The sequence below is a fragment of the Lonchura striata genome, chromosome 6 (genome assembly GCF_046129695.1).
Source record: "Lonchura striata isolate bLonStr1 chromosome 6, bLonStr1.mat, whole genome shotgun sequence".
NCBI classification, from domain to species: Eukaryota; Metazoa; Chordata; class Aves; order Passeriformes; family Estrildidae; genus Lonchura; species Lonchura striata.
This window is the reverse complement of record NC_134608.1, coordinates 12,544,644-12,559,521: the sequence shown is the minus strand read 5'-3', so window position 1 is coordinate 12,559,521 and position 14,878 is coordinate 12,544,644. Positions and strand designations below refer to the sequence as shown.

Here is a 14,878-nt window from a genome sequence, read left to right as displayed (position 1 = left end):
TTCTTATCCCTCTGTGCCACACTGACCTACAGGAGAATTTCCTCCTCACTTCAAGTGTGAGAACATTTTTAACCTCTACTGAGTGAGCAGGATCCATAATATGAGATCACTTATGCCCCGTGAGATGTGACTGCTATGTCACCTGCTTCCTCAAGCCATGGCAGTTGCCAGGGTTTTGGAGACAGACAAATGCACGTCACCAGCCAAACTATGAAGTCACAGGGGAGAATTTCTTCTGAATTTCTTCTAGCCCTTCCTAGGAATCCAAGCTCTAAAGCAGAGGGATTACTAATATGTGCAAACAACCAGTCATCCAAGTTCCTTTCAATTCCTTTAAATGAATCATTGTGTCAGACCTTCCAAACTTAATTTCCAGTTTCCATGAATCTTCCTCATTAATTCTGAATCCTTTTCATATGCTTATCAAATCACATCTTAAAACCATTTATGTTTCTTGCCCTTAGTGAGAAATTCAGTCCTACAATTCCTAAAGCAAATAGGAAACTAATTGCTCCCCAGAATACGATCATAATCAATTTATAAGTATTTGATCTTGTAATTTAAAAATACTACCAACTCTGCTTAATACCATCCCTCACTACCACCTTGCCAAATGCAATGAAGGGCAAGAGCAGAAAGGTATGAACTCCATAGTTTGGGAAGAAAAAGCCAACAGCAGTAGTCTGGACTGCACAGGGCTTGCATGATTACATGCAATCAAAGACAAATCAATACAAAGTGACAGAAAAACAAAGGTTCAGATGGGTTTGCAACATTCTGCAAGGCAACAATTTAGCAGATCCATCTGTATGTATGTGTGGGTACATACACACACACACACACACACACACACACACACACTGAGGAGAAATGTTACCCACAAGCACATTGAGCATGCTACAAGATGGAGCTTTCTGATAGCACAGAGCCATTCACAACAAGCAAAGAAGAAACTTGTTGGAAAACACAGGACAAATATATGTCAACAAGTGAACTGCCACTTGTGTGGTCAGCTCCTTTGGGAACAAGCAAAAACTGTACTAAAGGTATTTCCTAATCCTTGACCATGCTGGACATCCTCCTCTTAAGGAGTTATACAATCAATCAATAGGAGTTATACCATTTGGATGGATAAAGTCTCAAGAAAGCTGAAAAATCAAAGATTTTCAATTTGAAGGATCATTTATAATTTAAATTCTAATTAGATCCAAATGAAATCAAACTTGTCTTAACTTTAATAACTACTTGAGAAATAGTGGCATTCAATATCCTCCTGGGATCTGGCAATTGCCCAGTGGAACCAATATCTTTGCTAGCCACACTACTGCTTCTCCTGACATTTGTTGGTTTTACCACCACCCCAACATCTGTCCTGGAGCCAAGAGACCCTGGACAGGCATAATATACTAAGATAGAAACACTAAAAATTATAAAATTTAGGAAATTTGTGGATCATAACCATGAGCAACATCTGTGCCATTTATTTGCCTTTCAGAGGTGGAAAGGTACAAAGCAAAGAGCTTTTTAAGCATCTGTCTCCAGGTCTAAGATCATTCAAGCTAGTGATACCACTGCTGGTCCTTTTTTCCAGCTGTGACCATAGGGATCTGAGGTCCAGAGCAGCCATCCAGGAATCCTCCTTTGTGATGCAACATAATCTTTTTAACCCTGTATCAAATTCTTCAGCTTCAGCAAATCCAAATATAAACATAAACCACTATATTTCAACCAAAGACTAATTTAGTTAAGAGACTTTCCAGCCATCCCTATGGCACTCTGTAAAGTATTTGTGCTTCTGTGTCTCTTAGATACTCAGAAGTATATTGTTTAACTAGTTAACATGTACCACTGGGGAATTACACATTTTCTGCTAATGGATGGTCACTAGAACCTGAAAGCTGCTGTGAAACACTGTGCAAGTTTTCTCCTTTAACTCATCTTCCAGTCTCCCATGGTCCCATTGTCAATGGTCCTGACTTAATCCCTACTGATGATGCACATCCTACATGGGTAGAATGCCACTGTTTGTTGTATATTTTCATAAAATAAAATCTTTCTCTTCTGAAGGCTGCTGCAGGATTTTCAATAACAAAATATATAAGAAAATGCAGTTTTTGTGTTCCTTTTTAAAACAGCATTTTGGTCACCACTGTCACCCCAGTGACTCAGGTTATACAGGACTGATGAACACAAAGGGTAAACAACACCTTCAACATCAGCAGCTTTTATTGGAGGTTTCCAACCCCCAAAAAATAGCTGTGCATAATCTCGCTTAGCTCTGCAACTATTTTAAGCAATGCTTATTCATCATGACACAGGTGCTGGTTACCAATATCCTGCCTGTGTATCAACTTTCTGTGTTCAGTTGTTTCCACAAGAAAAGCCAATGCCCAGCTCTGTCACAGAGGTGCAACACAGGACACCTCAGTGCCCCACACAGCCTTACCTTCATAGCATGGACCACAGCCTCTGGCTTCTGACCCACAGGAACATACCCCGCTGCAGGAGAAGATGCAAGATCAGATGTCATGCGAGCTGGTCCCTGTGGAAATCAGATTAAGATATGTGTTCATTCCCCTTCGGGTGACTTAAATAATGGTGAAGAAAATACTCAGAAAATTTGACCACTAGCTTGTCTCAAATTCAATCCCCTTAACCACCTTCAAAGACAAAAGACACCACTACCCCTTCCTCACAAGTCACTTGATTTGACACCATTTAAGTACCAGCACTCAGTCTAGATGTGTTCAGGCAGGAGATCACCCTGGTTTAAATCTAAATTGATTCAACAAACACTTTTTGTTCATTTAGGATAGCTTTCCACAAGGCCAAGATCAAACAGTACTCATCCTTCTAGACTCGGGAGCAATGCAGACAAGATGATTTTACAGCACAAAACAGTCATTTCTAAGAAGCTGTGTTCATGAAAGAAACAGTTGGCATAACTTCATTGCTTCTCTGGCAGCATTTTCACATAGACATCAAGTACCAATCTTCAGCTACACAGAAAATTGTGAAAGCAACCTTAAAACAAGCAGATGTCCAAACCTAATGTTGGCTAGATTTGTTTCCAAAATGCTGGCCAGTCCTCCTGCATGAAGGATTCCATTGGGAAAGATGCCGAAATTGCATTTTACAAAAGATTTCTACTGTCCAACCAGTCTTGTAAGCATTTTTCATAGGGCTTTCCTTTTTCTACAGGCATCCAGCTTAAATTATGAGAGACACAATATCCTTATTCAGTGAGATGCACCCTGCCTGTCCCTAATATTTTTGCATTGCTTTGTAACTCCAGGAGAAATCAACAATGAAATCATTGACCAAACTTGTATTTAGCCTTCACGTCCTTTAGGAAACACAAAGAATTATTATACTTGGGGGCCTCTGAAAGCAAATTAGGATGGCAGAGCGGCATGTAGCACCATCACAGGAATGCTTTCACACACAACACATGAGGCACTCCATTCACATCTTCCCTGGGTTTAAAAACACAGCATGTTTTATGCTTTGTCTCCTCACTTTGCCTTCCACTTTGCCAAGGCCAGCAAGTTAGTTGTGCCAGAAGAATCACAGAATAATAGAAACACAGAATGGTTTGGGTTGGAAGGGACCCTAAAGATCCTCTAATTCCAACCCCATGCCATGGGCAGGGAACCTTCCACTAAATCAGGTTGCTTAAAAGCCCGTGCAGCCTGGCCTTGATCACTTCTAGGACTGGAGCATCCACAACTTCTCTGGGCAACCTGTGCCAGTGCCTCACCATTTTTACAGTGAAGGAGAACCAATGGAGGGGCACTTTCTCAGCTCTCATTCTTCCAAAAGTTGTAAGCTGTAGGGGCCTTTTTACTCATAAAAGTGTTCATTGCATGTATGAAAGGAAAAGATGGGCTAATCCATTAGGCTACAGACAAAAAGGCATGGAGCCTTTCAAGCCCTGGCCACTGATCTGTGCCTAACCCGTGCCATGATCAACAGCCATTTACTCATTACAGCAACCTTCACAAACTGAGTCACAGGTGATACCCAAACTTCCTGTGGAGAGGGGGTGGCATCTCAAAAAAAGGAAAGTTAGACTTATTACCCCACAAAAATTCTCCAATGTTATTTAACAGACTGAAAAAGCAGAAGCACTAATAGGATGGGCATGTTCTGGACCTAGTGGCAGAGTGTCACAGCTTGCTGGAGCTGTGGCCACTGGGGGATACATCCTCAGACACCCCATCCAGAACACCAGACAGAAAAGCCAGAGGCTGGGGAGGGAACACCAGGGACTGGATGCAGCCAGTCTACAGTTGCAACTTACAACTGCAAAATGGGGTATAAATTTTTCACAGAGCTGGTAAATGCAACAGAATTCTTCCAGAATCAGCTTCCCCCAGAGGTGAGAGAAACCAATGCATGCATAATTAGTCTGGCTTTGTCATGAAAGATGCTTTCTTTCTATAAATGACCAGCTTCATGACAAAAGAAAGAAGAATATTCAGGAGTTTCTGGTCATACTTGATATGGATCTTCTCCCATGCCCCTCTTCAGAACTAACACAGAAAATGCCAAACAAAGGTCTAACATCTAATACTTTTTTGGAGTTGAGAGTAATATGACAAAGTTAAAAGGAATTCTGCTGGATATTGTTGCTGACAACATTTTAAATACAGTTTCCTGGCCGAACTAGAGTAGATCACGAGGTCTCCCGTATGAAAGACAGCAGCAGCTTCCCCTCACATAACTGAAGGCACTAATGAGCTACAAAGCACTTCCATGATCACAATCACTCTTAGAATTATTACAGAATACAAATGAAACAAAAATGATTAGAGAGAAATGTTTTTTCTAAGGAGCTTGATCATACTTAGCCAATTACCATACTGACAAGATAAAAGCATTCTTGCAAACACAGCGATATAATGGATATATTATATCACACAAAAAGCATTCAAAAGGTCACCTTCCTTCTTGGACAAGGGCAGTCAACTGAGGGGCCCCTGAACATAGGTAGAGAATTTGAATGAAAAAAGGAAAAATAATTTTAAAGAATGAGAAATGCAGCAAAAGAGGTAGACCCAAAACCTGTAGTCAAAGTGACAGATTACTTCATTTCTAAAATAGGCATGATCCTTGATCCTTAGCTTGGAAGTTAAAAGCCCCAGCCAACAGAAAGAGATGTCCAAACTGCTGAGCGGCATCATCAGCAATGCTGAGTGAACCACATGGCCACACCACTGAGCCATTGCCCCCAGGCCACAGAGACCTCCCCAGCATGCCAGGCTGGTGCTACAAAAGGTCAAACACACATGTGAAGAAGGTGGGGGAGCAAGCAAGGATCTCATCAACACCCCCAGTCTTTGCAGCTATGGGATGCAGCCAGTAAAAATACCCACACAGCTCAGGGTGGCTCAGTGTTCACCCCTGCAGTCAGTGCTTCTTGTGCAGCTGTACCCTCAGGGAAGGATCCTTCCAGACACACAAAGAGACAGTTTTTTAAAGGGGTTGGTGCTTCGTTCCCACTGATTTTGTGTGGTTCACAAACAAAAAAAAGCTTCAGCCAAACTCCTATCAGCTTCCTGCACAGAGGCACACATAAAGGAGGCCAGAACTGAGGGGACTGAGTCAGCAAGGAAAGAAGTGACAACACATCCACAGGATGCATGGCCAGCAGGATGCATGGCCAGCCTTTGGAGGATGGAGGAGAGGAAAATGGGCAGAGTTCACCGACAGTGTTAGCTCAAGAGGAGGAAACGGAAGGAATCGGAGATAAGGTCAAGGTTGCTATCTTGGAAAACTGCCAACAGTGGGAGAAGGGAGGGAATGGGAAGGAAGAGGAGGATGTGTATTTTACCCAGCAGGAAACCCATTGGGATGAAATGCAGGCAAGAGGGAACCAGAGATTTGAGACAGGGGATTGGAAGTAGGGTAGGGAAAATCTCAAGAAATCAGTGTTAAAGTAGTAAGTTAAAATTGCACAGATGGAGGAGATTCCTCATGCCTAGAACAGATGCATTTGGAAACTGCAGGCAAGAATTCCCACAGCTACACCCCAGCACTCTAACTCAGATAATCTGAGGACCCCCACCACTACAGAAACCCATGCCCTTCCTGTTCCCTACAGCTGACATTTTTGCAGACATAGGAACACAACTGACTCAGCACCCTGGCAGACAATAATAGCAAGGTTAATCTGGTTACATGCTAAGAAGCAGAAATCGTCCATATAGGCAAAAAGCAACATGGTGTGTTTTGAGGCAAGTGTCACTCTCAGTTTCCTCTCCCCGTCTGGTTTTGTCGAGCATGCAGTCTTTGTGCTAGATGGACATATGGCTTTTCCACTTGCTAGGTTTTTATAGTGTTTGGTAGTTCAGAGGTGGTTTGCTCTTCACCCTCAGATCCGTGGCTGAGGCATTACGTAATTATATAAATGAATGGTGCTATAAGACAACACAGAAGTCACCAAAATACCATTAACATTTATAATAAAGATGTTGAGAAATAGCATACCACTTCCAGCTACATCCACAGCCATAGCCTGCCCACCAAAGGAAGAGCCCAGCAGTGAGATTACCAGTCTAATTAAGGAGAGAGGGTATGGGTCATGTCTCTGAATGTCCAGATGCTCACAGGAAACACCTTTCTTCCCTATGCACAAGGTTTATCAACAACTGCACCAAAGATAGTTCTCCTTAAGAAGCAAAAGTCCAAAGGAACCAGAGGCTGTGGAGCTGTGTGTGACCCATCCTATGCTCTGTCAGTAAGTTGGTGCTTTTGCTTCTCTCCAAACCACTGTGGCTGCTCAGAACATTCCAGATCACTGTGGCTCTGACGAGCTCAGCCCTGATCAGAACAGCCCCTCTGCTGCCAGGATGGTTCTGGAACTGCAGTGTCCTGAGAGGGTTCTGATGAGACTCTTTGCATCCCTCAAGGGAGGACAGTGCCAAGCACCCCCATATCCAGGCCCTTTTCCACAGGGAAAACCACAACAAGAGTTATTCCTCTGCTGCCTCTGTGCAGACAGCAGTACTGAAGCACCACTGAACACATTTCCCGTTCAGCCCTCATTTGTTCCTCCATTTCAAGCAGATCAGTGCTGAATATTTGCTGGTATCATTGATGGGACCAATGCACTTCTCAGAGCTTACTGCTCCCATGTGGCATCAGTCCCCTTCCCATCCCACCTACCCCATGTCATGCATGACAAAACTAAAAATCTACCAGAAAAGCTCAGTTCTGAGACCTTCCCACAAACCTCTCTCTGGAGCCTGCAGGGCTGGTCTCCAAGTCTGTATGGAGAGCCACAGTCCAGCTGTATAATTGACTAAGAAAAGAGAGAGAAACTCTGCAGTCTCTTATGCCAGAGCATCCTTGAAGCAATATGCTACATGCAGGGGATAAGTTCCCCAATTTTCTATTGCTAGAATGACACTGGCACCCTCCAACCCAAAGCAGAAGACAAAGCAAATCAAAGTAGTCCCATTCACTGCCCCAGACAAAAGCCATCAGCAAAGCAATAGTGCTAATGTGTGAAAGAAAATCCCCAGACCACAATAGTGCCAATGATCCTTTTCCATCTGATACAAAAAAAAAATGAAGAGCAGAGGCCTCAACTTGCAGCTGCTGGCAAACATCTGCTGCTATGTGTCACGCCACAATGTCATTACCAGTGTCTAAGACCAAGTTTCCCAATGAGTCCCTGCTGGCTCTGTCTGGCTGCATGGGATGTGGTTCAGCACAGATGTTGACATGCACTGCCATGGATACTCCATTCCTGTGTATTTGGAGGACCAGAATTAATAAGACTCTCTGCAATAGGGCATACTGCAAAATCCTGATAATGACACACCTCCACAGAGGTAAAGTAAGGCTTAAAATATGAACATCTCTTAATAACAGTGGGAATGTTTGGAACCCAAGAAGAAAAGAGCCTAACTGGGGATGACCGGTGTCTGCTCTTTTAGAGGTTTTGGATCAGAAATTAAAAAAAAAAAAGAACAAAGACATTGTGATAAACAATTTCTCCTTGATTCCTCCAGGGATCTGAAAAGACATGAGACCTTGGGCCTGCCACCAGTTTTCAATCTCTTTTTGCTCAATTATATTCTCTTTTAATGACACCCTTTCCTACCTCACCTCCAAGAGAGCTATTCCTAATTTGCACAAAGACTGCAAAAGACTAAGTTTCAAAACCCAGAAGGGAACATCATGCTCGTTTTACTTCAGCCAGCAGGCACAACCTAGGCACTGGGGATGCTTCAGACCAACACAGAACATATGAGCAAATATTACTGCTTCTGAACTTCACATCTTCCCCTTGCCTTCTATTAATTTTTGTCTTTCATTTCAAAAAACAAGCATTTAGAATTCAAACCCGATTATATAAGCCACATTTTTCTAATGGCATACCTCAGACAACATTAAAGCTAAATGGAATCATATCAGACACTGTGGAATTTTTATTGCTGAGACAGAACACAGAAAATTACATTACATCAGGCACTGTCAGACAGCTCACAATAAAATTCCCAGGCATGTCTATTTATCTCACAGTGGTTTTGTTTGGAACCTGCTTACCCAGATTTGAATTGTACTTGGACCCTTCCTTAGCACTTGTCACCATCCAGGTGTTTTAAATGAGAAATAAATAAATAAAGGTGTCAATGCCACTCTGCAAATTAGGAACTGTTAAGAGACAAGCAGGCAGCAGTAACATGCCCACAGTTAATGGAAAGTGGGTGGCAGAGCCAGGTAGCACCATGGGAAGGAGCCATGACTGGCACCCCAGCCCTAGTGTGCTGACAGAACAGGGGGCCCAGCATATTTTCCTTTTGTGAATGGCACATGTGGCTACAAGCTAAAGGAAGTGCCTGGAGCAGCTCCAGACAGGCAGTGCTGGGGGCAGATGGGGGAAAACCAGCATCAAAACCAAGGACTAAGAGCACAAAGCCACGCTGGCATGGGAGAAGGGAAGGCAGAGAATGCACCAAACCCTGAAACACGGTGTTCCCGTGAGACGAGTAGCACAGGCAGCACCAAGGCCAAGCACTGGGCTCACACAGACTGATGTAGAGTAAGAAATCTCCCTTCACACAAAGATGAGTGGCATTCCTGGGTGATCACACACAACAAAAATCTCCTGTTACCGCCAGCCTGAGAAATTCCCTGGGCTCCCACATAATTTTGCATCCCAGGGCACATCTCCATGCTCTGCCGCCCTGCAGCTGCAGAGGGGTTAATGGCTGAAACAAAGGCCGTGCTGGCTGGAGTATGACAAGACTCCCGGCTGACATCCACCCTCCCTTCCTGAAAAGTCCCTTCCCTCCCTGCTGCATCTTCTCATGCCCCCGGCAGCTCTGCCATTGCCACCATGTGTGGTGCTCCTGAGGGAGCCCAGCTCCTCTCATGGCCCTGCAGGGACAGGGATAGATACCTGGTGGCCCTCTGGCAACAGCGCCAGGGCTCCTTGCTGGCTACAAGATTTCCTGGAGGTACAGAGAAGTGACCAGTGCCGGCTCCTCTGCAGACCACACCTTTTTGCCACCCTACTGCAGATGATGGCAGACCTCTGATACCTGAGCATGGGACACCCTGACAGGAGCCAGGGAGCTGTGTCCTGCCTGCCTGGCAGATGAGCACTGGTGGTGCTTGGCTGCTGTTATTCCACACACCTATGCAGAAAGCCTGCCAGCACCCAGCTCAAACCCAGCCACCTTCTGGGGCACTTAAATGGCTGCACAGTCCTACATTCCCAAAGGCACGGTGGGTTCCCCTGCAGCTGCAAGCATCTGACAGCCAGGCATTGGAAAAGGAACCTGTGGAAGATTCCTAGACAGACCCAGCTCTCCAGCACAACACATGTCCTGGCCACTGACAGGGAGTGAGTTCAGAGCCATCAGTACTCTGCATTAGTATCTTCCTTATCAAATCAAAGGACTTTATTGCAGATGATAATCTCCTTTGGCATTACTTAATTTGCTGCCTTTAATCATAGAGAGCAGCTGGTCATGTAAACATTTAAATCCATGAATTAACTGCTGGGTCCACACGGGAGCCAGACAGAGCCCGTCTGCGTGTCTCAGCCACCTCCTCCTGCATCTTTCATGGATGTCTACTTAAGTAATAAAAAGTAATTTAAATTTCTACTTAAGTAATAACGTGGCACTTTCTGATTATTAAAGAAACAATTTCATTGCTTTCTCAGCAAACATCGCAGACACTCAACAGAAGAATAGCTCCTCTCCCTGGCAAGTGTGACAGTGCTGGCTGTACAGGCTGTGCTGGGGCACTGAAGGGAAGATTTCAAACAAAGTCAGGACATTGTTTGCAACTGTATGTCATTACAAACAGGAAGGGTGTCTTTTCTCAGCACTGAGTTGATGGAAGCTCCAGGCTCAGGAGACTCCTTGGAGCATGCAGAGCATGAGTCAGCCTGCTCGGGCAGTGCTGGGGCGAGGGGCTGCTCACTCTGTGCGCTGTAGCAGCGCTGGGCGCCGCGGATGGGGGCACGCAGTAAAATCACCGCCAGCGGCTTCAGCTGCCCCCTGGGACTGTGAAACCCTTACCAAAGTGACACACACAGCGCAGCCCAGCCCGGAGCCCCCGACACAGGCAAACAGGACGAGGGTCCCGGCAGAGCCAGCCCGCAGCGCCAGCAGAGTGCACTAACTCCGACCGACTCACAGGGGCACTGTCAGCGTGAGGAACTCGAGACGGGCTGCTCCTCGTGATAAAGGAACGACAAGCACATTTGTTTTCAGAAGGAAACGGTGGGCATGTTTAAGACTTTCAATATTTTGAAGCAAATCTGATTTGGGGATGATGCAGGTGAAAGCCTCTGAGAGGGTAGAGGATGCATGCAGGCACAGGAGGATACCTGTGCACATCTGTATGGCCCCTCAGGTCTCCATTGGAGCCTGGCTGCCCTTCCAGACCTATGGCAGAGCAAGGGTCTGTTGTACCACTGCCTCTCCCCCAATTCATTGCCAGCCCCACACAAAGGTACATAAAAAATAAGCATGAGAACCTAAAGCAGATCCTCAAAGCAGATGGATTTTTCTTGCTTCCTCTGGCTACCTGTAAGGGCAGATTATGGGTACAGCCTCTCAATGCCTCTTTTGCTCATCAAAACCCACAGCTTTGTCACTGCTAAACTTTGTACTGGTTAGCTGTCATGGGTAAAAAGCCACCCACTGCTCAGAGCCTCTGCAATAGCAGCAGATGAAGGGCAGCTGCTTTCAAAAATGGATTGGTTTGTTCTCAGCTGCTGGTGATACACCCTGAAGCTTCACCATAGCAATCCCTGGGCCATAAATCCAGACAAACCTTTCATTTTACTTTCTCTTCCACAGCTACTGTTGTTGCAGCAGCAAATCAGCCACCTTGAATTTCTCTTTTTGTCTGCTCAATAACATCCTGGTGGTATCAGTGAAGCTGGTGGGAAGGAGCTGCCTTCTGCCACGCTTCCCATGCTTCTTTCAATCATTGCTTACTCCTGCCTAAAAAGGCACCATGGCCATCACTTATGTGGGAAGGTGAGAAACCAGCCTAGAGTCATCCTCTGACACAAGCCAGCTGAGCTCAGCTCACCTGACAGCTACAGGGGATGGGGTGCAGGGATAGGAGAAGGCAGAGGACCATCAGGGCACTGCACAGGATGGGCTTCTGAATTCACAGAAGGGGCTGGAGGCCTTTTGAGAGGCTGCAATGAGATGCTGAAGATGTAAATGCAGTCCTGGGGACACCAGAGGCACTGGGCAGACAGAGATCCCCCCTGCCCAGGGGCTTCATGTAGAACTGGGAGGGGCTGGGAGTTCCTTGCTGGCAGTGGAGGGTTGCTGTGCTGTGCTGGGACACCTGGGCCCTGCTAAGGTCCTCAGTGCACCACTGACTCTGCAGAGGCAATTAATGCTCCAAGGGCCCCCACTCTTCTGGGTGCATCTTCAGGACATCACAATGAGAACAGCATGGTGATCTTTCGCCATTTCAAGCTTGATTTGAAAAGTCAGGTTGGGTTTAAGAAGCTGATACAGTACTTCTCCCTGAGAGGAATAGATTTACTCCTAAGCAGGATGAGAAGGGACTACAAGACTTGCCCTGAGCTCCCCAGTGAGACCCAAGACCAGGCTTGGGCCACAGTTACATCTCCTTGCCTACACAGGTTGGTTCAGGAGCCAGTTTTGTCCTTCCTCTGCAGGGAGATGAGGGAAAGATAGCAAGTTACCTTCTCACTTATCCTCATTAGCCTTTGGACTGAACAGGATGGAGACCACTGTCTTTCCAGCCAAAAAGGAGAGACAGAACTGTCACTGAGGTTGAGGTTTAGCTGCTATGTTCCCTTACATCTCCTCTCCTCACTACTGCTCTCACAGGCTCAGCAGACAGGCAGCGCTTCAGCCAAGGACTCAGCATCCCTTCCCACTCCATCTAATGGCTTCTCTTTACACCTACAGACCACAAACATTTGGGCTTGTTTTTGTAATAGCAAGTGTGCCATCTGGCTAAATGAAATACACTTCCCCCGAGTATCTCTGCAAGGCAGAGGTACAAAATGTGACTCCTTGTGGCAGCATGGTGGGAATCAGGGGAAGGGGCTGGTGCTGCAGCCAGGCTGCCAGAGGTGCCTCCCAGGCTTTGCATCCCTCAAGAAGTGAGCACTGGAGAAAAATACAATTCAGAAACAGTGTCAGAAAGCCAGAGACTCAGCAGCCCTCTAAGTTGAATGCTCTCCACTACATAACCACACTACTATTTTGCATTTTCCTATGGACCTCTAAATCTGTTTTTGGAACAGATTTAGAAGGAAAAAGAAATTGTGTCTCCCCCATCTGGTCTGTAGTCTATACAGACTCATGAGAGAAGCAGCTTTAAACACTCTAACAGAAATCTCACCTTTATCTGGAGGTACTTTTTGTAGTCCTCAGAGGCCTATATAAAAGCTGGGTATTGGCATCATCAGCATTGTCTTCTCAAAAAGACAGAGCTTGTCTCAGCTCTCACAGAGTCTATCTGCAGGTACTTTCCACAGGGATTCCCAGTTCCAGACCCAGGATGGTCTCCAGTCACCATCTACAGCACCAGCAGATTTAATGTGGATAAATTCTCCTGCACCTGATGGGGAACCACTAGGAGCTCCTGCTTCTCAGCAAGGGAACACCACAAACTTGGTACAAAAACTTAAGGAAGGGGAAGGTGATGGTTATTTTAACCTGTCACTCACACCAAACACACATTCACATGTTCACCAAAAGGTGGTCAGGGTCACTGTGTGTGGCACAGAAAACAAGAGACACCCATGAGCAAGTCCTAATGACAGCCCTGGCATCCCTCCTCATTGACAGCAAAGAAATGGGTTCTGGGACACATTTTTCACATGCCTTAGGAGTCAATGGTTATTACAGGCTGATCTTTATCGCAGTATCTTGCTTATCCTCCAAAAACCCTACGAAAGCTGCTGCCTGTTGCCTCCTTTCCATCACTTTGGTCATCTTATCTACTCCTTCCTCCTGGAACCACAGGAAGAAAAATGGTGGTGTGACATTGCTCCTGTTATCAGGGAACCAGTCCTCTGCTGATGAGCCATCTGTGCTGCTGCCTTATCACAGCACAGACCTCCCAGTCCTGACACAAACCACACATCCTGTGGTGTTTACCCATTTCTTTGCTGCCAGTCATGTCTTTGGCCATCAGCACGGGCCAAACCATCCCTTCCTCTAGAATTCCTGCTGGTGTTTTCACACACACTTTCCCACCCACACTCCATCCACACTACCTTTAGTATTTCCATTGAGTTATTCTCACCAAAGGCAGGATTCCCATTATAAATCACATGAACACTGCTAGCAGATTTTAAGTCTAAGCCATCCAGGCTAGCTCTGACTGCTAGTAACAAGCTGGTTCATGTTTAATGGTGTTGCTTGCCAGTGTGGATAAAAGGCTCCTCCAGGCAGCTGGTTTATGAGTTTCTCAAGCTGATGGTACTACCATAGGACCAGCCATAACACCATAGGCAGCCCTCAGGTCACCTTCTCATGCCTGGGCACTGAGATGGGGCTGTGGCACAGCCACGGGGCAGAAGGCAGGTACATGGACATCTACAGGGAACATGTGTCCACGTGGCAGCCAGAGCACGCATGAAGAGACAGAGATGCAAGCTCTGGGCCACGCCTCAGCCCCCATATGTATCCTCAGCAAGGGTCTTGCATGTCCCCTGGATGTGGGGGGAGTGAGCAAGCAGCTGTGTGGGGTTTAGTTACCAGCTGCAGTTAAACCATGGCACCCAGATGCCAGATGGGCCATGGAGTGCTCAGCAGTGCTTGGCTTACAGGTACCTCAAAGAGCTCTCACACCTGGGACATCGGCCACGTGAGACAGCAGCTCTGGAGGCTGCTGGCAATGGGAGAAATGGAGCCAGCCTGTCCAGCTTAGTCTCATCCCAGGGAATGGCAGGTGCCATCAGGAGCTTGTTGCTGCCTCCTCTCATGAATCCAAGCCAGAGGAAATCACCCTCACCTCCCAAAGGACACAGTACTCTGGTACTCCATGAAATGACACTGGGTGTCAGTTCCTGGAGCTGGAAAGATTGACTCTCTGCTATCAGTTCAAGCTAACACATATATCACACCTTCCCTTGCAAAGGCCAGGGTCTTGTAGGCCCTTGTAACCCCAAGGATTGCTGTTCCTGGATATTTGTTAACCACTGCAGACTACAGAGCAAATCTATAATTACCCACATGCGTGAAGCAAAATGCACAGAGTGCAATTGTGAGTGTCTTTTGCTTCTGCATCTTGAGTGTGCACTGGTCCAGGATACATTAGAAACACACAGCTGTGTCATTGACTGGGCTATGTCAGAGCCCTGGAGAGCTGGAGTGATGCCTGCTTGTTACCTGTGTGA

The 14,878-nt window shown here is 46.1% G+C and overlaps 1 protein-coding gene across 1 annotated transcript in view; it reads right to left on the bottom strand.

Moving 5' to 3' along the window:
* CCDC85C (coiled-coil domain containing 85C) overlaps positions 1-14,878 on the bottom strand; it is a 109,926-nt gene that overhangs the window by 9,540 nt on the left and 85,508 nt on the right. Inside the window, exon 4 of the mRNA XM_021549653.3 lies at positions 2,447-2,542. Coding sequence (XP_021405328.1) covers positions 2,447-2,542 — 96 coding nt within the window. The remainder of the gene's footprint in view (positions 1-2,446; positions 2,543-14,878) is intronic.